The sequence below is a fragment of the Enhydra lutris genome, unplaced genomic scaffold (genome assembly GCF_002288905.1).
Source record: "Enhydra lutris kenyoni isolate GAN:26980312 unplaced genomic scaffold, ASM228890v2 scaffoldscaffold7, whole genome shotgun sequence".
NCBI lineage: Eukaryota > Metazoa > Chordata > Mammalia > Carnivora > Mustelidae > Enhydra > Enhydra lutris.
In genome coordinates this window covers 3,346,555-3,368,506 of record NW_019154091.1, presented here as the reverse complement: position 1 = coordinate 3,368,506, position 21,952 = coordinate 3,346,555, and the positions used below count along the sequence as shown (strand labels likewise).

The window sequence follows — 21,952 nt, the reverse complement described above, 5'->3', positions numbered from 1 at the left end:
AAATAAAATCTTTAAAAAAAAAATTAAGGTTTTATTCAATAATAATATACTATTTTCATTCCTTTTAGACTCTTTCTGATTTTGAGAGTGGATTAAAATATATTACTGATGTTGTCAAGGTAAGAAAGTCTTATATTTTTCTTATGCTTCAAAAGTATTGTCATTTTTGTTTATTTAAGATTTGTATACCTTCATCTACGTTTTCAGTGTTTCACAGTGTTTCAATGTTTTCATTTCTTGTAGCTTAATGCCTTTGATCAAAGACATCTTGATGATATCAACTTTGATGTTCGCTTTGCAACATTCCAGACTATCACTTCTTACATTAAAGAGATGCAAACTGTGGATGTTAACTACTTAATTCCAGTTATGCATAATTGTTTCTATAATATGGAGGTAGGTTTTTATAGCAGAAATTTATGAATTGTTTTTCATTGTTTTGATAATACAACTACATGACCTGATTTCTTTCTTTCTTTCTTTTTTTTATTAACATATAATGTATTATTTGCCCTAGGGGTACAGGTCGTGAATCATCAGGCTTACACGCTTCACAGGACTCACCATAGCACATACCCTCCCCAATGTTCATAACCCAACCACCCTATCCCTACCCCCACCCCCAAGCAACCTTCAGTTTGTTTCATGAGATTAAGAGTCTCTTATGGCTTGTCTCCCTCCTGATCCCATCTTGTTTCATTTTTCTCCCCCTACCCCCCACCATGGTCCCCTATTCTGCCTCTCAGATTCTTCATATCAGAGAGATCATATGATAATTGCATGGCCTGATTTCTTAATTTGTGTTGTGAGCAAGACACAGATTTTTGTGTAAAATTTCTTGTAGCTGCAGACTGTTTTGTTTGGTGAAGACCATATTGTTATTCTCATGATCTAAAAGACAAATATTTTGAATAAAATAATATGTGGAAGCACTTTAAAAAATACAAAGCCATGTGCTAGAATAGGGGAAATTCGTAGAGACAGAAAGTAAATCCGTGGTTACCACGGGCTGCCAGGGAGGGAGAAATGGAAATGGTGAGGGAGGACTTCTGATTGGCACAGGGTTTATTTTGGTGGGGGGGGATGAAAATGTTCTGAAGTTAGATAGTGGTAATGGCTGTACAACCTTGTGAATATCCAAAAAACATTGAATTGTACACTTTAAAAGCATGAATTGTATAGTATTTCAATTATATCTCAGTGTTTGGAAGTTTTGTCACTGTATTATTTGACAGTTTGCCCTCTTTTATTGATTCAGAAATATAAAGGGTTCAGACTATTTTAAGTACCATGTTGCTGGACTGAATTAAAACCCAAAACTGGGGGAAATGAAACCTTTGATTTATAGTTAACCATGTAATGTCATCAGTAATCTCTTTGTGGCATTTTATAATGATTCATCTGGTATTAATGATTATGTAATATATGAAAAAGTAATCTCCCCATTTGGGGCTAATTCTTCATATTTCATATCAAATTCTAGCATAAAGAATTCCAAATCACTGGCTGCTTCGCTGAGTTGGCAATACTTTCTCCACATTCACTACCTACATTGCTCAAACTGGGAATTGGAGCACAACTAACCAAAATTATACCAGCCAACTCAGTTGTTTTCAGTTATCACATGATACTGAATATTGAAAACAAGCTTTAGTGAATCTTTTATTCTGTTTGCTTTGAGAAATAAAACTAATCAAAAAGTCTGTTGCATCATATTTTCCAAATCAGAGTGTGACTTTTCAGTAAGCATGATTTTTCAGTTATTTACTACAGGACTACCTCATTTTATCATGCTTTATAGATACTCTGTTTTTTGGTTTTGGCTTTTTTTTTTTTTTTTTTAACAAATTGAAGGTTTGTGACACCCCTGCTTTGAACAAGTCCTATCAGCGCCATTTTCCAACAGCATTTGTTTATTTTATATCTCTGTGTCATATCTTGATGATTCTCACAGTATTTCATTTTTTCATTATGATTATATTTATCACGATGATCTGTGATCAGTGATTATGATGCACTGAAATAACAGATCATGGTAAGTATTTTTTATTTAAGGCATGTACCTTGTTTTTTTAGATATAATGCTATTACACACTTAATAAATTATAGTATAGTGTAAACATAACTTTTATGTGCACTGGGAACCCAAAAAATTCATTTGTTCATTTCACTCACTTTATTATGATTTTCACTTTTCTCTGGTGGTCTGGAACCAAAGTCACAATATCTCTGAGGTATGCATGCATATTCCTCACAGCCCTACATTTAGTTCTTCCTTAGATGTGATGTACTTGGGGAACATTTTTTAGGAGGGATCTTTACATAGAGGAGTATCAACATTTTGTAAACTGTTCATTGGGAAATAATATTCCATGTTATAGTTATTACACAGAATAATTTTGTTTTGTTTTTCTTGTTTCGAGTTAGGAGACATGTCTTTAAGTGATAATGCCAGCATGTGCCTGATGAGTATCATCAAAAAGCTAGCTGCCTTAAATGTCACGGAGAAAGAATATAGGGAAATCATTCATCGTTCACTCCTGGAGAGGTTGAGGAAAGGATTGAAGAGCCAGACAGAGGTATTGGGGCTTGCAATTATATCTTTGTCTTTTATGTACTACTGTTATGGATTTTGTTTTTGCTTTTATTTTTCCCTACTTAAGTTATTGTTAAAAACAGCTTAGTACATTTAATTAAAATACTTAATTGCATAAATACAAAACTCTTAAAAGAAGAGTGGGAATATAAAGGAGAGTGATCACTTCTGATCTTATAGTTTGAGTTTACAGTGGGAATGTTTTATGTTAAAAGAAAATTGTAAACATTATAGTGGTTTTTTCCTGTGTTTCTTTATATTATCTAGAAAGCAAATTCTTTTATTTTTATTTTTTTAATTTCTTTTTTAAATTTAATTTTATTTTTTTCCAGTTCCAAAAATTCATTATTTATGCACCATACCCCAGTGCTCCATGCAATGCGTGCCCTCCTTAATACCCACTAAATTCTTTTAAAAAAAATTTTGTTTTTTTCAATTTGGCATTTGCAGAATATACAACAGGATTATACCACAGTGCTTTCCTGTTTAATTCAAACCTTTCCAGATCAACCAGAATTTAAAGACTTGGTACAGCTCACTGATTGCCATGATCCAGAAATGGACTTCTTTGAGAATATGAAGCACATTCAGGTAGAAGACACTTCCGTGTTGAGTTCTTTTTTCCTGCCTATAAAATAAGCATCTCAGGGGCGCCTGGGTGGCTCAGTGGGTTAAAGCCTCTGCCTCGGGGCACCTGGGTGGCTCAATGGGTTAAAGCCTCTGCCTTTGGCTCAGGTCATGATCCCAGGGTCCTGGGATTAAGCCCCGCATTGCATCATCGCATCGGGCTCTTTGCTCAGCAGGGAACCTGCTTCCTCCTCTCTCTCTGCCTGCCTCTCTGCCTACTTGTGATCTCTGTCTTTCAAATAAATAAGTAAATAAAATCTTTAAAAAATAATAATAATAAAGCCTCTGCCTTCAGCTCAGGTCATGATCCTGGGGTTCTGGGATCGAGCCCCGCATCAGGCTCTCTGCTCAGCAGGGAGCCTGCTTCCTTCTCTCTGGCTGCCTCTCCACCTACTTGTGATCTCTGTCTGTCAAATAAATAAATAAAATATTTCTTTAAAAAAATAAGCATTTCAAACTGTTCTATCTGATTTAAAAAGATATATTTTACTTTTCCAAAAAGTTTTGAGCCTCTCATTCCTTGGTCTTCATGATTGTCAGTCAGATTAGCATAGGAAATGATCAATTTTCCTCAGGTCTGTTTTCTTTCATGGTATCATAAACCACAATAATAGTGTCACATTTCTTTGCCATTTCCTAAGTATATAAATGCTTTAGGATCCTTTGTTAAACAAATGCTATGGATTATATCTCTGGAAGCAAATCAAGGCACAGGTGTTTGTTCATGTAACACATGGACTGTATTTCACTCCTTTAATCTTTTCATGGAAAAGTAACATGATACTGAAATGGAGCTGGTTGTAGGTGAGTGTATTCAATAACTAATTCTTATTTTATCTAACTCAGATCCACAGACGAGCAAGAGCCTTGAAGAAACTGGCAAAACAACTAATGGAAGGCAAAATTGTTCTGTCTTCTAAATCTCTGCAGAATTATATCATGCCTTATGCCATGACTCCAATTTTTGATGAGAAAATGCTCAAGGTAGGACATTAGATCAGGGAAACCATTAAACATCTACCAATACCATGACACAGTTTTCCAAAGTGCATATGGGGTTGGTGACATTCATATTGATGTCAACACAAGTAGAGGCTTAAAATAGTTCTGAAGCCCTGAGAATGGTACTTGGCACATAGTAAATGCTCTATAAATGGTAGTTTTAATTTTTATTTTCACTATTATTAGCCCAAAGAGGCCAACCACAAAATAGTTCCCCTCTTAGAAATAAATGATCACATTACTAACATAGCATACTTTTATTTTTGTATTATAGGACTTAATTCTGATAATTAATTAGCAAGATCATTGTTTTCCCAAATGGCTCATAAGAAAGGAAGTTAAACAATAACTACCTTTTCTTTAGCACTATACCAGATACAGGAACTATTCTAAGTACTTAACATAATCTTACTTCATCCTCATCATAGCTTAACCCTATAGGTGCTGTTGTCACTATTTTACAGGAAAGTAAACTGGGAATAAGTGAGGTATTTAACTTTCTCAAAGACATACAGAATGAGAATCTGTATTTGAACTTAGGACTATCTTCATTATTATACTACATAGTGCCAAAAACAGTGTCGTGCACATTGTAAGGCCTTAATATTTACTGTTTAGATTGATGAAAGACAGCACCCGAAAATTCAGGTCTAATTGAGGTGATATCAGGAGTTGTGACTTGAATTTATACTGTGTTGACCACATGGTAGTGTGCAAAGTTAGGTTTCCCCTGTTGTTTCAAAAATTTTTAAAGAATTACCTAAGTAGGGGCACCTGGATGGCTCAGTGGGTTAAGCCTCTGCCTTCGGTTCAGGCCATGATCTCAGGGTCCGGGAATCAAGCCCGACATCAGGCTCTCTGCTTGGCAGGGAGCCTGCTTCCCTCTCTTTCTTTCTCTCTGCCTGCCTCTCTGCCTACTGGTGATCTCTCTGTCAAATAAATAAAAAATAAAGTCTTAAAAAAATAATAAGTAAATTAAAAAAATTTTTATAAAAAGAATTACCTAAGTAAATGAAAGAATACTCCCCAAAATTCCAGTTTAAAGAGTTAATAAGCCCAGCCAACTTAAACTTTGATGGCAGTAAAATAGGAAAGAGGTGTAGATGGAAAAAAATAAATTACATTTAGTTTTGGTTGATGTTAACATGGTATACCCTTTTCGTGTTTTATTTTTAACATATTTGTGACTTTTTTATTTACTGTTGGTTTCTGCTAGATAGCATATAACTGAGTCTTGGCAGTTTTGTCAAATCGACCTCTGCCTTTTCATTGGTTTTAGGCCATTTACATTTAATATCAGTATTAATGTGGTTAGGTTTAAATTGTTGATGTTTTTACTTATTTTCCATTTGTCCCTCTTTATTCTTTCGTTGTGTGGGATTAATTGGATTTTTTTTAATGATTTTATTTTATCTCTGTTGACTTACTAGTTATCATATAGCTATTTTTATATAGGTTTTGGCTTTACATCAGTTTTAAACGACACTATCTATCGTTATTTTTGGTTTAAACAGTCAATTATTGGGGTGCCTGGGTGGCTCAGTCACTTAAGTGTCTGCCCTCAGCTCAGGTCATGATCTCAGGGTCCTGGGATTGAGTCCTACATCTCCCTCCTTGCTTAGTGGGGAGCCTGCTTCTCTCTCTGCCCCTCTCCCTGCTCGTTTTCTCTCTCTCTTTCTCTCAAATAAAGAAAATCTTTTTAAAAAATAGCCAGTTATCTTTTAGAGAGATCTTTCAAAATAAGGAAAGATCTTTTGTATTTGCTTACATATTTGTGATTTCTGGTCACTTCCAGTTAATTACAATTTTCCAGTCATTCCTTTGGGTAGATCCAGACATATTCCTGTTTCATTTTACTCCTGACAGGAAACCCTCCTTCAGATTTTTTTTTGTGGCACGGGTCTACTAATGATGAGGTCTTTCAGTTCGTATTTGTCTTTTCTCATTTTTGCTTTTATAGGTAATGTTTCTAGGTATGGAATTCTAGATTGACAGTTTTTTTTTTCTTTCTGTTCTTTAAAGAGAATTGCTCTACTGTCTTCTGGTTTATATCACTTCCAACAAAAAGTCTTTCCTATCTTTATTCTTCTGAGTGTAATGTATCTTTTTTTTTCGGCCTGCCTTGAAATTTTTCTCTTTATCACTGGTTTTAAGCCATTTGATTACAATGTGCCTTAGTGTAGTTTTCTTCATGTTTCTTGTGCTTGGGCTTTATTGAGCTTCTTGGAGCTACTGAGTTGTAGTGTTCTTCAAATTTGTAAATTTTTGGCCATTATTTTTTCAAGAATACTTTGGGTCCCCTTCTTGCTTTTGGAGACCCCACTGTATATTAGGCCACTCAAAGTTGTTCCAAACACACTGAGGCTCTTTTCTTTTCTTTTTTTTTTTTTTTCCCATTACTTTTTTTTCTGGGTTTCATTTTGTTTTACTTTTGTATCACTGTGTCTTCAGGTTGACTAATCTTTTCTTCTTCCAAGTCTAATCTGCTTTTAATCCCATCTAGTCTTCGCTCCCAGAACTGTCTTTTCCATTTCTAGACATTCAGTTTGGGCCTTTTTTATACCTTACCTCTTTCTCTTTAACATGTTCTTGCTTTCCTCTCCCTTCTTGATCTTATGGAATGTAATTTTATCATATGTCTTACTGCCTTTGTCTACTATTTGTCTATCATATGTGTCATTTGGGGTCTATTTCAATTGGTTGATTTTTCTTCTTGTGAGAGGTATTTTTCTGCTTCTTGGTATGCCTGTGCAACTTGCCTCTCTGTGTAGCTCTCTCTTCTCTGGTGCTCTGCCCTGTGGACTCTAGCTGCCACAGCCTCAACTCTGTCTCCTTACATTAGGGAGACCACTGAGCCTTTTTGAGTTTCTCCTCTTGTGCTGCGACACTGTGAATTAGGGCAATTATAAGACATGCTTCATTTGTTACCTTTCTGTCAGGGAAGACTGAACTGTATTGTTTGATGTCCAGAGTCTGAAAACTGCTATTTCATATATTTTTGTCTACTTTTCTAGTTTAAGATAGGAGGGTAATTCCAGTCCTTGTACTCTATGATGGCATGAAAGAGATGTCTCCAGTGCAGTTTACTGTTGAAAGTTGAGCTGTGCATTAAAGTTAACTTTAGTGTTTGTCAACTTTTACACATGAATTTACTTCATTTACTGTTTGTAGACTTGAACCCATCAGAGAGGTCTGAGTGGGAAAAAGCCCAAAAGTGTATTAATAACCTTTAAAGTACAGTGTCATTCCTTTAATTGATAGTGCCTTTTCTTAGAGCTAGGGGGAAAATGGAGTATACTTTGGGCATTCCTTCCTTATAATTACTGATCACCTACTGTCTAAGCTTTTTAATGTATGAAATTTGCTCTGTATTTTGTTGGCAAATGTTATTCTATGTTACTGATCTTGATTTGTTTTACAGCATGAAAATATAACCATTGCTGCCTCAGAAGTTATTGGAGCTATTTGCAGACATCTTTCTTGGTCAGCATATATATATTACTTGAAACATTTCATTCATGTTTTACAGACAGGACAGATCAATCAAAAGTTGGGTGTCAGGTATGTATGGTCAAACTTCTTATTTTTGTTTTGTTTTTAAAATATCAGCATTGTATTATTTCTTGAAGTGGTCTTGCTAATCTCAGTTTACTTATAGCTTGTATTAATGAGGTTATGCTAATATTTGTAGGTCTTCACATGTTTCCTTTTAATCATCAAATGATGTTGTGAATCAAACATTTCTGTGTACCTTCTTTTTTTAACAGTTTGCTAGTAATAGTGTTAGAAGCATTCCACTTTGATCACAAAACTCTTGAAGAACAAGTAAGAAAAATCCAGAATGATGAAAGTAAGTTTTTAAAATTTCCATACTAAATTTTTGTTCTATTCTTAGATAACTGATGATGATGAATTAAAGTTGGCAAAATTCAGCTTACCACCTTTTTCTACAGTGACCAGTGAATGAATCAGGAGGAACTTAAAGCAGATGGTTTGAGTATTTGTGTAAAAACTTCTTTAAGAATAGAGAAGGCCAGTCTAAATTGTATGATTAAAAAAATGAGCTGTAGGGACGCCTGGGTGGCTCAGTGGGTTAAGCTGCTGCCTTCGGCTCAGGTCATGATCCTAGGGTCCTGGGATCAAGTCCCATATCGGGCTCCTTGCTCAGCAGGGAGCCTGCCTCTCTCTCCGCCTCTGCCTGCCTCTCTGCCTGCTTGTGTGCTTTCTCTCTCTCTCTTTCTGACAAATAAATAAATAAAATCTTTAAAAAAAAAAAATGAGCTGTAGATTATTTATATAGAAACCCAGTTTTACCACCTGCATTATGGAAAGAACATTAAGCAACAGATCCAAAGAAAGTATAAGATAAGAATTTAAATTAAAGTAATAGTTAATGAAATATAAAGTAGATACAATAAGAAAAGTTCATCAAAGCTAAAAATAGATATTTGAAAAGATTATAAATTGGCAAAGCTCTGTCAAAATTGGTTAGTGAAAAGTGAAAATAGAAGGCATAATAAACAACATTGGGAATTTTAAAAGGTCAGTTAAATGAAAAAGGTAAAATAATGTTATGATCTTTGTACTTATAAATTTGAATACTTGCATGAGACATACAAATTCTTAGAAAAATAAAATACAGGGGCACCTGGGTGGCTCAGTCATTAAGCATCTGCCTTCAGTTCAGGTTATGATTCCAGGATCGAGTCCTGCATTGGGCTCCTTGCTCAGCGGGAAGCCTGCTTCTACCTCTCCCACTCCCCCTGCTTGTGTTCCCTCTCTCATTGTCTCTCTCTCATTCTGTCAAATAAATAAATAATCTTAAAAACAAAAATACATAGTCTGGCTTTAGAAGAAATAGAAAATCTGGATGCATCTCTAACCACTAAAGAAATTGACTCTGTAGTTAATTAAAAACCATCTTCTAATGAAAATACCATGTTCACACTGTTTTATAGGGAGGTTCTACAAATATTTAAGGACTCAATAATTTCAACCTATGCCTGCCATTTTAGATGATTGATCGAGGAAGCCTCCACTAACTCATGAAGTTGTTATAGTTGGTTAATGGAATTTAACATATTAGCATCCAAAAAACATGTGGTCGTCTAAAGAGACACAAGGGAAATATTTGATTAAATTCAGCTTCTATTCATGATATCAGATGAGGACTAATTAGAAACTTCCTTAACCTGTTAAAAGAAAAGAATGAACACTTAAACGGACCAGTTTAAGCTAATTGTTTTTGCTAAAGACATTGAAATATTCTGGCCCTCAGTTTGCACTACTCCAGCATTCCTTCCTATTCAGAATTTTCTAATTCTGTGATTCATAGTAAAATCACTGTAGAGTCACACTAATTAATAACAAAGACTGGCTTGAATTTGTAGGCACTGTGTGTGTTTTAAACCACTAATATACTAAAGCCCCTTAACAGTTTTTCTTCAGGCAGTGGAATCTACATTTTGTAATTTTGCATAAACAGAAACATTAAAAATTAAAATACTTTATTTGCTTAACTATCTCTTTTCTTCTTAGATATGTTTGGAATATTTATTGAGCACCTACTATGACCTGGGCCTTTAAAGACATGGTCTTATTTGTTCTTAGAAAAATCTTACAAGAATCTTAGTTGGTAGTTACCCCATTATTTTTTATATGAAAAATTACATTTCAGAAGTGTAAAGGAATATGGTAAGTATAAAGCTGTATGGCCAGTAAACAAAGACTAATAGCTGCTATTTGTGAAAGTTAGTGAAGTGTCAGAAACATATTTTGGGTGCATTGTTGACTTTATCTCATTTAACAGTCACAGTAGTCTTATAAGGTAGATGACGTCTCCATCTTATTGATAAAGAATCCAAAGCCTGGGGCGCCTGGGTGGCTCAGTGGTTAAGGCCTCTGCCTTTGGCTCAGGTCATAATCCCGGGGTCCTGGGATCGAGCCTCTTGTCGGGCTCTCTGCTCGGCAGGGAGCCTGCCTCCTCCTCCTCTCTCTCTCTGCCTGCCTCTGCCTACTTGTGATCTGTCTGTCAAATAAATAAAAATCTTTAAAAAAAAAAAAAAAAAAAGAATCCAAAGCCTACTCTGGTCACATGGCTTGTTAGCAGAGCCAAGCCTGGACTTGCTTCGCAGCACTGTACTGCCTAATTTTCTTTAATAACTGAACCCTATAGTAAGGGACATTTCTGCATGAGAACTCTTGGCTGCCATTATGATTTTCATGCTCATGAGTATAGGTTTTTGTTTTTGGAAACCCCCAACCACAGTACTTTGGAAGTTTTTTTTTTTTTTTTTTTTTTTGTTAAGACCCGCCCCCCCCCGCTGGCCTAGCCTCCTAGCGTATTCCCAAAGTACCCTGCACTTGCTCTCCCACCCTCATAATTGTGAGTTTACTTGTCTCTATTCGTCATTGGGCTCCAAACTGTAAGACACCAAAAAACCATAACCCTCTCATTTAGTGCTCTTTCCTCAACACTTACCTTGCCTACCCATAGTGCTGATTCATTTTTATTAGATGTTGGTGGGAAAGACTATGTGACAAATTGTGTTGTTTCCTTACTTGATTTAAGGTGACTTTTGTTGTTTACTAAACATAGATGCAATAGAAGTGATCGAGTTGCCAGAGCATGAAACCATGGAATTAGAGCAAATGGATGAGGAAGAGAAGGAAAACAAATGTAAGAGTTTGTCAGACGACAACAAAGAATTGGAAAATCCTGATCCACCTGATTGTGAAGAGACATCAGCTAGAGAACCTGAGTGTATCTCGGGGTCCATCTCTTTCCTTCCTCGGAATAAGGAAGAATTGGAGAGAACAATTAAAAATATCCAAGGAACCATAACTGGGGATATCCTACCCAGGCTACATAAATGCCTGGCATCTACGGTAATCATTCTGTTTGGGACGCAGGATGTCTGAGTGAACCCCGGGTGTTTGTGGGGCCCTGTCAGGCTGAGGCTCCTAAACTATAATTGATTGACTTCAGCTTTTTCTTTTTTCTTTTACCTCAGCATTTCACAACTTAGCTCCCTTGATTTGTCTCATCATCTTTAGGTTCATCTCCTGCTGCAGCTAAGCAGTGGTATTTCTTTGTTATGATTTTCATATGGTAGACATACGCTTTCTATCTCCAAAGCAGTTAATTAGAGGACTCTCATTTCCAAAAAATAAAGGTTTTTAAAAATTAGAATATGTTTCCCTTTACAACATCTTGGCCACTTTTCTGCTGTTCAAAATTCATCTTCTTCCTGGTTAACAGGGATAACATTTAGCTGTGGATTCTCAATAAGTCAGAGCCTTTCCTTCTCAGTGTAAAACATGGATTGGCAAACTGCGGTCCATGGGCTAGATCTGGCCTGCAGCCTGTTGTAGATGAAGTTTTATTGCAACACAGTTACACTCATTGTTTTACATAGTGTCTAATTCAGCGTTTGTGTTACCGCAGCAGAATTGAGTAGCTTCAGCAGAGACCATAAAGCCAAAAATGCTTACTTATTAGACCCTCTACAGAAGTTTGCCAGCCCCTGGTATAAAATATTAAATAGATTACTTTGTATGTTTGTAAATATAACTTCTTATTTGAGGCACTGTATTTCTTATATACCAACAGTGTCACTCAAAGTCTGGAAAATCCCAATTAATACAGATTTCTTAGGATTTTTATATATTTCATAGCAGTCTTAATTTACATCAGTGAAAATATGGCTTTACTTTTTTCTGGTTACTCCTTTAGAAAAATTTTTCTTATTCCTACTAGTTTTATAAATTTTAGATGGTTATTCTCAAATTGCATAATTTAATTTGTTTTTTAAGACAGTAGTTGTGGAAATGTAATGGAATGGAATAAGATGTATCAAAAGAGCTTACTTTTCAAATGCAATGTTGCATGTTTGCAGGTCCCTGATCCACTTATTTCTATTTTAGTTTAACCCAAATTTTTTCTTACAGACTAAAAGGGAAGAAGAACACAAGCTCATAAAATCCAAGGTTGTGAATGATGAGGAAGTAGTTCGAGTTCCTTTAGCTTTTGCCATGGTTAAACTAATGCAGTCCCTTCCACAGGAAGTTATGGAAGCTAATCTGCCAAGGTATATTGTGTGACATATTAGAAAAGTTCAATGAAACTCAAAAATTGGTTCTTTCTTCCTGACTCTTGAATCTCTTTTGTGAGGAAGAGGAGAAGTACTGTCACAATTTGCTGTGATTTCAGATTTTAATTGGGAAATTTGGGTACCGAATAAGAGACAAAAGGATGGTTGTATTTTTATTTGCTTCTGTATTTTTACTAGTCCTTTTCAACTTTTCATTTTCTAGTATTTTGTTGAAAGTGTGTGCCCTCCTCAAGAACAGAGCACAGGAAATCAGAGACATTGCACGCAGCACTCTAGCAAAAATCATAGAAGATCTGGGTGTGCACTACCTACAATATATTTTAAAAGAATTGCAGACTGCCCTTGTCCGTGGGTATCAGGTAAATTGTATTATGTACCTTATATTCATTCAGGTTGGACTGAAATTCAAATATTTACAGTTTGAACACGGTAAGTGGTAGTGCTTTGGGTCTATCTTCAGTAAAGTTGATCCACTATGGTAGCAATCAAGAATATTCACAAGTTTCTAATTTTAAAAATCTATTTTTTAAGAAAACTATATTTGATTTTTATAGACACTTCTAGGCCTGGGTTATATAACCTTTTTTTCCCAAATCATTTGATATACCAAGTTTTGTATTCTTTGAGTTCTTAAAAATACTTTTGTTGAATCCATGTCAAATGTATTAACAAAAATGTAAATAATAAAGAACATATACCAAAAAATAATAATAATAATAAATTAAAAATTAATAAAAATAAAGAACATATACATTTGTTTCAGAGTTGAACCATATAGGTAATAAAAGTAATAGGATCTCTAGGTGGAATACAAAGCTCTTTGAGTCGTGACATGGCTGGTTAGCTACTCCCAAGTGTGGATCTTGGACAAGCACCATCAGCAACACCTGGGAGCTTGTTAGAAATGCACAATTTAGGGGCGCCTGGGTGGCTCAGTGGGTTAAAGCCTGTGCCTTCGGCTCAGGTCATGATCCCAGGGTCCTGGGATGGAGCCCCGCATCAGGCTCTCTGCTTAGCAGGGAGCCTGCTTCTTTTTCTCTCTCTCTCTGCCTGCTTCTCTGCCTACATGTGATCTCTGTCTGTCAAATAAATAAATAAAATCTTTTAAAAAAAAATGCACAATTTAGAGCCCTACACCTGATCTATCTGCATTTCAGTAAGATCCCTGAGTGATCTCAAGTTTGAGAAACACTGTAGCTTGTTCTTTTCAAGTACCCAGTCAAGACTCCTGGTAGTTAGCTTTACTTCTGTACCTGAATTTGCTCAAAGATAAGCTTCCTGTTCTATAGGTTTTAAACCTAACACACTAAAAATATCAGTCTCTCTTTATATAATTTTTTGATGGTTGCTCTAGGAATTACCATATACATACATACTTTTAATATTCTACTTAGAATCAGTATTTTATGACTTCAAGTGGAATATAAAAATCTTACCACCATATGGATCCCTTTACCCTTTTTTTACTTTATAGTCATTTGTCTGTTATCTATATATTAAAAACTTCATCAAGCAGTGGTCGAGTTATTTCTTATAATTGTCAAGCATATTTTAAAGAGCTCAAGAGGAAAAAAAATAGTCTTTTAGTTTGCCCAGATATTTATCATTTCTGCTACTCTTCTTTCGTTTCTGAATTTCCAGGTTTCTTTCTGGTAATCGTTTCCTTTCAAGTCTAAAGAACTTCTGTCATCAGTCTTGTAGGGCAGGTATGATGGCAGCAGGTGCTCTTAGTTTTCTGTCATCATTGACAATACTTTTCTTCCAGCACTTTAAAAATGTTGTATCACTTCCTTCTGGCCTTTCTGATGAATAATCCTATTATTCAAATCATTGCCCCCCTCTAAGTAATGCATCGTTTTCTCCTCTGACTGCTTTTAAAGACTTTATCTTTGCCTTTATTTTCCAATACTTTGATTATGATATGTCTGAGTTTACCCTATTTGAGATTTGCTGAGCTTCTTAACCAAATTTGGGACGTTTTGAGCCATTATTTTTGAGCCATTATTTCTCCATGAACTTTTTCTGCACTATATTCTGTCCTCTCCTGGAACTGCAATGAAATGAATGTTAGACTTTCTATTTTTGTCCCATTGGTTCTTGAGGCCATGTTCATGTTTTTTATTTTTTCAGTTCTTCCTGGTTTTTTGGTATAAATTTTTATTGATCTGTCTTCAAGTTCACTTACTCCCTTTTTCATCTCCATCCTGCTGCTGGGTCATCCAGTGAATTTCTTATTTTGGTTGTTGGGTTTTTAGTTCTAAAATTTACATTTAATTCTTTATATCTTCAGTTCTTTGCTAGCACTTTAGTTTTCCATTCACTTCAGTCCTCTGGGTAGAAAGCTAGGGCTTTATTGCTCCCACTCTGCCATGGGGCCAAGCGGTGGTGAAACAGAGAGAGAAGAGCAGCTAGAGTTGGCCTGCTCTCAGCATGCACTTCCACTGAGGCAGAGGAAGGTCCCCTCCCTCAGAGTTGTGTCTCCTGCCAATTGCCATTTCTAGTCCATTGCCACCACCACCACTATAGGATTGTAGGGGGCTGGGGTGTGGAAGAACGGAAAAAAGAAAGGAAAAAACAAACAAACAGGGATTTCTGTCCTCTCTTAGAGCATTCTGTGTTCCTGCTCGTACTCATCAAGCCATGGGGCTTCTGGAGTTCCCTGCGTCCTGGCATCCACTTCATGTTAGCGAGGGATACTTTTTTTTTTTTTTTTTTTTTTAATTTATTTGACAGAGATCACAAGTAGGCAGAGAGGCGGGCAGAGAGAGAGAGGGAAGCAGGCTCCCTGCTGAGCAGAGAAGCCTGATGCGAGGCTTGATCCCAGGACCCTGAGATCATGACCTGAGCTAAAGGCAGAGGCTTAACCCACTGAGCCACCCAGGCGCCTCTAGCGGAGGGATACTGAACAGAAAACAGTGATAAATGCCCTGCAAGTTTGGTGGTGCTTGTATTCTGGTGTTCTTCCCTGGTAGCTATTCCATGTCTCTTTTCCAGGTGTTACAGCTGCTTTCAGTGGGAGAGACAGAGTAGTGTGTGCTTTCTCCATTTTACCTGGACTCAGAGCCCTAGTCAGTACTCATTTTTATTCTTTTCATTCAGCCAGCATTTATTTCATGGCTGCTTTATGTGACGTGCTGTGTTAGGCCTGAGCATAGAAGGATAAATACAGTATATCTCTGTCTTTTGGATTTATTCACATTTTAATGGAGCACCTGAGATACTTAAATGAGTAGTCCTTTTTTCTCTAACCACCTGTTTTTTAAGTCTATTCCATGATTTGTTAAAATAACTAAAATAGGGATGGAAGAACAACTAGTTTGAGTTTTAATGTTAATTGTGTAGACACTGTCAAAAGTGTATTCTTCAAATGTCGTTCTTCATCCCCCACAAAAGGACTTTTAAGTATAAAGCTCTCAGCAAACATTTTAAGTATATAAAAGTACATGAAGATCTCCAGTAGATATATATGAAATTATGCCTTTAGAATCCAATTACGGGGTACCTGGCTATCTCAGTTAGTATAGCATGCAACTCTTGATCTTAGGGTTGAGTTTGAGCCCCACGTTGGGTGTAGAGATGACTTAAAAAATAAAATCAAATCTGTCTATTGATAACCGATTATGTACTGACAACCAATTATGTTTCCTTAGCCTTTGATCATTATCTGACATTCACTGTGATTATTTTATAGCATTAGAAGCAGCATAAAGAATGCAAAAATCTTGAGAGGCAACATAACATAGTGATACAGAGCAGAGGCTCTGGCACCGGTCTATACAGTTTCAAATCCTGACTCTCCTCCCCATGCAACCTGTGGCAAGTTACTTGATCTCTCTATGCCTCAGCTTCCCTCTCTGAAAAGTGATGATGATATAGCACCTACACCATAGATATAGTAAATAAGGATTAAAGGATTTAATACATCTATGTGGTGTTAATACAACAGTATTAATAGCCAACAGTAAGCTCTTAGGAATGTTAGCTATGGTTACTGTTAAGAGCAAAAATGTGTTTCCTTCAGAACAGCTTTGGATTGCACTCAACGTTGGCAAGCTCCTTAATTCACAAGTTGGTTTTTAAAGTTCAAGGCTTTTGTGCCTTTCTTTATAAATCAGTGGCCTGGTTTAGTCACAGTAGTAGAGCCTAAGCATGGTAATGTTCAAAATGATCATTTGGTTAAAGTCTCTTACATGGTGATACTTGTCAAAGCTTCTCCCTACAGTAATGACAGATACTACTCTAAGTGCTCTCTGCAGTACATCTTAGATCTTACTTTTTTCCTCATGTGTTATGCTTCACCATTCATACTCTTACTGTGCATTTCATTTTAGGTCCATGTGCTGACTTTCACTGTTTACATGTTGCTTCAAGGCCTCACCAACAAGCTACAAGTTGGGGATTTGGACTCTTGTTTAGATATAATGATTGAGGTAAGTTTTAGAAAAAGGAAATTCCGCTGTTTTCTTTAACTGGGCAAAGGACACAAAATCAGTTCACAAATTAAGAAATAACTATAGCCTGCAGAAATGAAAATAATGTACTGTTTTATCTCTTAGATTAGCGGAGATTTAAAAAGCTGATCAAATGATGTGAGATGGGCACTCTGCCTTTGCTAGTAGATCATGAGTTTTGGTATAACCTTTCTGGAAAGAATACTAATGTTGTGTGTCAAGAGCTTTAAAATAAGCAAAAATTTCAACTACTTCCAAGAATCTGTTTTAAAGGAATAGTCAGAGATATATTTAGTCTGGGGTTTATATAAAAGTATAAAGCTTTACCTAAATAATGAAAAATAGAATAATGACAAATTAATAACAATCAATTTTTAAAATTGGATGATGTGATAATGGGGGGGATTAAAAAGAAACTAAATTTGCCACATAGCCTTTGTTCATTCATTAAAAATAATGTAGATACTTAAAAACATTTTGAATTAAATGTATCAGTCTTGATAATTAAGTTGCAAATATCATGAGTTTTTTAAGGAGAAATTACTCTTTGGTAAAATCAAAGAAGAATATCAAAGAATATCAAAGAAGAAGTGCCTGTCTATATATTCTATAATTATATATGTAAATCTATATAGTATTCTTCTTTTGTTTCCCCTTAGAAATAACCCTTCAGGTGTCTCTGTATTTTCTTGTCTTTCAGTAATTGCTCCCTGAACTACCTTGAAAAAGTGAAATCTAATAGGAATTCCTACCATCTAATTTCAGTCCTGTCCAACTTGCTTTCCCCTGATCTAGATGTATCAGAGACTGCTTATGTTGACGTATCTTGCTGATTGCATTTAATTGCCATTTGGCTTTTTTCTCTCAAAGATTTTTAACCATGAGTTGTTTGGTGCCATTGCTGAAGAGAAGGAAGTGAAGCAGATCCTCTCCAAAGTCATGGAGGCACGAAGAAGCAAGAGTTATGATTCTTATGAAATCCTGGGCAAGTTTGTAGGGAAAGATCAGGTTACAAAACTTATTCTTCCATTAAAAGAGGTAAGGACTTGAATGTAATACAGGAGATCTCCACGTTACATATCATGAGTTCTTGGAAGGAGCCATGCAGGATAAACCTTAATGCTGGGTCTGACCACCGGGATTTCCGTTAGTGCTAAGGGCACCTGTACCATATAGCCACTAGCTGGCAGCCCTAGTTGGGCATTCTAAACCAAGAACCAGACTCCTAGATGTAAACCATGCAATGCAGAAGCAAAAAAATTGAAATGCAGGTGAATTTTATGGCTGGGTTAAGTCAGCAGCTAAGAACATAGCTTTTGTGGAGTCAGACGGCTAAGAGGGAGGAAAGTGGCATTTGTTGAACGTGTATTATGTTCTAAGCATTGTTTCATTATCACTTCTAATCTGCACAACCACTCTGAGATCAACAGTACTTCTTTCATCTAACAGATAAGAAAATGCAAGTTCAGAAAGGTAGAAAAGTTGTGGTGAAGGAGGAAAATAAAGATTTAGCTGTAGATCTTTCTGTTCCAAAGCTCACATTCTCTGCACTGTTTTCATTCTGCCTCCTGTTGGTCAGGGACTGTAGTTTGCTTACCTTCGTAATGTTCTCTGTGCCTGCCACAGGGGTGAACATTCAGTAAATGTTAATATTTCCTTTTTTTTTTACAGTATTATATACTAAAACCAGCACTATTTAATGACATGAATTAACCATAATTCCAAATGTTTTGGTGTTAGATGAACTCTGTAATTGTTTCTACAATGCATTAATCTTATCTAAACCTAAGAATGTTAGATATGTCTTAAGGATGAAAAAGAGTCAACAGAATACATAGTTTTCCGTGTATATTATCAAGTCCCTCCAAGGTAATTAAAGTTATTAATACCATGTCCTGTGCAAGGGAATAGCTATTAAATGCTGAGGTATGTGTTGGGGTTGATGGTCCTGGATTCCCATTTAGTTTCTCTGATTTGGCCCAATGACTAATATCAAACCCTGAGGCTTGGCCATCACAGCACTTTATTAGTATGGCTTTAGATGAGTAGTGATTGCATTTTGTAAATGTTGTGTATGTGTGTGTGCTTGCCTATAACACACTTGGGCTGACATCTTCCAAGTGTCACTTCATATCTCCAGCCCTGTGCCCTAAGGTCCCACCAAGAAAAAGCACAAGATATCCAGAGGCACACTTGCTGCTGACAGTGGTTGTCTCTGGGATTGAGCTTATGTGTAAATAGTACTTTGTATGTTCTGTTTGAAATTCTATTAAGAATGTTTCTTTTTTAATTAGGAGAAAACCAAACATATATTAAAAAGTAAATACATGTTTTAAAAACTACCATCATAACAAATAAAAATGCAATTCTGTTTTACCTTCCCATGATATTTATGTTTGCCTCTAGATCTTACAAAATACTACAAGTTTAAAACTGGCCCGGAAAGTTCATGAAACCTTGCGCCGAATCATAGCAGGATTAATTGTAAATCAGGAGATGACGGCAGAATCCATTCTATTGCTCAGTTATGGTTTGGTCAGTGAAAATCTCCCCCTGTTAACAGAAAAAGAAAAGTAAGTTTGAAATAAAAACAAAAAACAAAAAAACTATCCTTAGGTGCTTGCTTCTGATAAGCCATTCAGTTCTTACTCGTAAGTGGATTAATTTAATAATTTAATAATTTACCTTAGTAGTGTGTGTGTGAGTGTATATATATATATATCTATATATATAGATATATATATATAATTTGCCTGAGTTATAAAATGGTACTACTTTGTGGTGTTTGGGTTAACATCCTTCCAAGTGATAAATTTCACCTCGAGATTAGTTTTCCAGCAAAGGAATGACTTAGCTGTGACAGCAGCCAGGTATTTTGACACTTCTCTGAGACCATTTTTGTTTTATCTACTGAATCAAAGTTAGGATAGATTTTAAATATATACTGATTATGTATTTATATATATATAAATATATACTGGTTAAACAGATTTTTAGATCTCAAAAGGTTTTAAAATACCTTCCTTTGGATTTTACTTCTGGGTTCTAAAAGAAACTCCTTGTCATATGTTTCAAAATTCAAATGGCATGTCCCCTTACTATTCATCTTAACTGTGTGTTTGTCGATCTGGTATCTCTTTGTGAGGTTCTATAGCCTTGATGAACAACCTAAGAATCTTTCTGTTTCTTATGGTTAAAGGAGAGAAAATGCCCACAGTGAACATCACATTACTTAGTGCTGGGCTCCAGTCACCAGGCAGGGCCACTGTAACTGCTTGGAATGCAACATACAGTGTTCTTCTCCCTGTTTCTCCTTTGTGATTGACAGAAATCCAGCCCCTCCTGCACTAGATCCACGTCTCCCACCCGAGAGCTGTCTTCTGCTTCCCCCAACTCCAGTTCGAGGTGGGCAGAAAGCTGTTGTGAGCAGGAAAACCAACATGCACATATTTATTGAGTCCGGGCTTCGGGTAAGAATTAAAGTGCAATTTGCTACCCACAGTGAGTATGCTAAATTTCCAGTACTGCTCATTTCCACTGTAAACGCCTTATCATAAGTAAATTATTAGTTTTTTAAAAGGTGAATTGGCCCATTTACCCTTTTCTCTCTTCCAGTGCTTATTTTGATGATATAACTGTCTCAGAATTAATGATTCTGACCTAACATTTATTATGGGTTTGCTATTGTTTTGTATAGGCAGCTCTAAATTTATTTTGAATTTTTTTTTAAAGCTGTGAGCTTCTAAAAACAAAAATTTGATCATTTATTTCCTTTTAAAAGCCTTCATTGGCTCCCAGTTTTCCTAAGAGCCTAGTCCTCCTTCTGGGCTATGAGGGCCTAGCCTCCTGTTGTACCACTGCAACACATCCCAACCCCCCTGGCTGCTGTTCTGTAGTCCCCACACTCTTCCCACTCCAGGACCTCACCACCTGCTCCTCTCTTTGCCGGGGTCCTCACAGAAGTCTCAAAGCACACCGCACTTACAGTTAATTAATTATTTGCTCGTCTGCCTTCCTGAGATCCATTATGCAGGGACCATGTTCATCTTGATCACTGCTGTGTCCTGTGTGCAGAGCCAGCGCCTGAATCAAAGTAAATGCTGAGTAATCACTTGGTAAATGAACTTAGCGTCTCAGCCCCACCCTGAGCTCCCACTTTCCTCACTTATAAGAGAGTCTCCCAGGCTCTTTCCCATTCCTTCAGAATTTCTGTCACATTAGATAGAAGCATCTTAATATTTCATGCTTGTCTCTCAAAATCATTTCACCTTTACCTAACTCAGTTGGTCTTTTGAGCAACTGGTGTGAAATACCGTTTTAAATCTTTTAGCTGCTACATCTGAGTCTGAAGACTTCCAAGATCAAGTCTTCAGGTGAACCTATTCTGGAAATGTTGGATCCTTTTGTCTCTCTCCTCATAGACTGCCTGGTTTCTATGGATGTGAAGGTGAGTTCTGTTCCTTCACAAGAGCCGTGTCATACAAAATATCCAGAACTTCAAGGCCTGTTCTTTACAAGATGATTGAGTTTTTAAGTGGATTTATGATATTATCAACTCCTCTGTTCCCTGCATTACATTGCTTTTCAGTGTAACAATCCCATGTATTTGGATAGCCGTTAACAGTTTTACAAGCCCTGGAACATCCATTACTTATTTCATGACAGTGTCTTGAGGGTGAGTAGTATGGTCCCATGTCAGCTGTAATCATCTTTATCATCCTTGATACTACTGCCCCCCACTGGTATGAATCCTCATAATGACCCATGAGGTACATATTATTAATGCTTCTGTTTTATCAAAGAGAAAACTAGGCCTTGGGCTAAGTGACTTGGCCCAATCACAGATCTCGTATATGAGCCTCAGTCTATCAGACTCCAGAACCTACACTTCTCCCATTTCCCAATTTCCTCTCTTACAGTGAAGGTGCCAGGAGGTTAAGTAATATCTCTGTAGTCAAATAGCTAATAAACTGCAGAGCTTGGGATATGAGCCCTGGCCTTTCCGACTCCCAAGGCCTTTCCTTTGTCTTCATCTAATTCAGTCCAAAAAGACCATTACAGCAACCAGACAGCATGGGTCTGTTAGGTAGAGCTGAACTAGGTGATGTCAGCAATTTCTAAGGTTTAGCCCAGAGGTTCAGGGGTTCTCATGTAATTGCTTG

The 21,952-nt window shown here is 36.4% G+C and overlaps 1 protein-coding gene across 2 annotated transcripts in view; it reads left to right on the top strand.

Annotated features, from left to right (window-relative positions):
- Positions 1–21,952, top strand: part of LOC111142265 (UTP20, small subunit processome component) — a 104,416-nt gene that overhangs the window by 65,610 nt on the left and 16,854 nt on the right. For both annotated transcript variants that reach the window (XM_022495316.1, XM_022495317.1), the window contains exons 34-48: positions 69–119; positions 244–396; positions 2,424–2,579; positions 3,047–3,187; positions 4,070–4,207; positions 7,647–7,786; positions 7,993–8,075; positions 10,824–11,113; positions 12,176–12,315; positions 12,542–12,698; positions 16,671–16,769; positions 17,661–17,828; positions 19,197–19,363; positions 20,119–20,260; positions 21,121–21,237. In XM_022495316.1, coding sequence (XP_022351024.1) covers positions 69–119; positions 244–396; positions 2,424–2,579; positions 3,047–3,187; positions 4,070–4,207; positions 7,647–7,786; positions 7,993–8,075; positions 10,824–11,113; positions 12,176–12,315; positions 12,542–12,698; positions 16,671–16,769; positions 17,661–17,828; positions 19,197–19,363; positions 20,119–20,260; positions 21,121–21,237 — 2,142 coding nt within the window. The remainder of the gene's footprint in view (positions 1–68; positions 120–243; positions 397–2,423; positions 2,580–3,046; positions 3,188–4,069; positions 4,208–7,646; positions 7,787–7,992; positions 8,076–10,823; positions 11,114–12,175; positions 12,316–12,541; positions 12,699–16,670; positions 16,770–17,660; positions 17,829–19,196; positions 19,364–20,118; positions 20,261–21,120; positions 21,238–21,952) is intronic.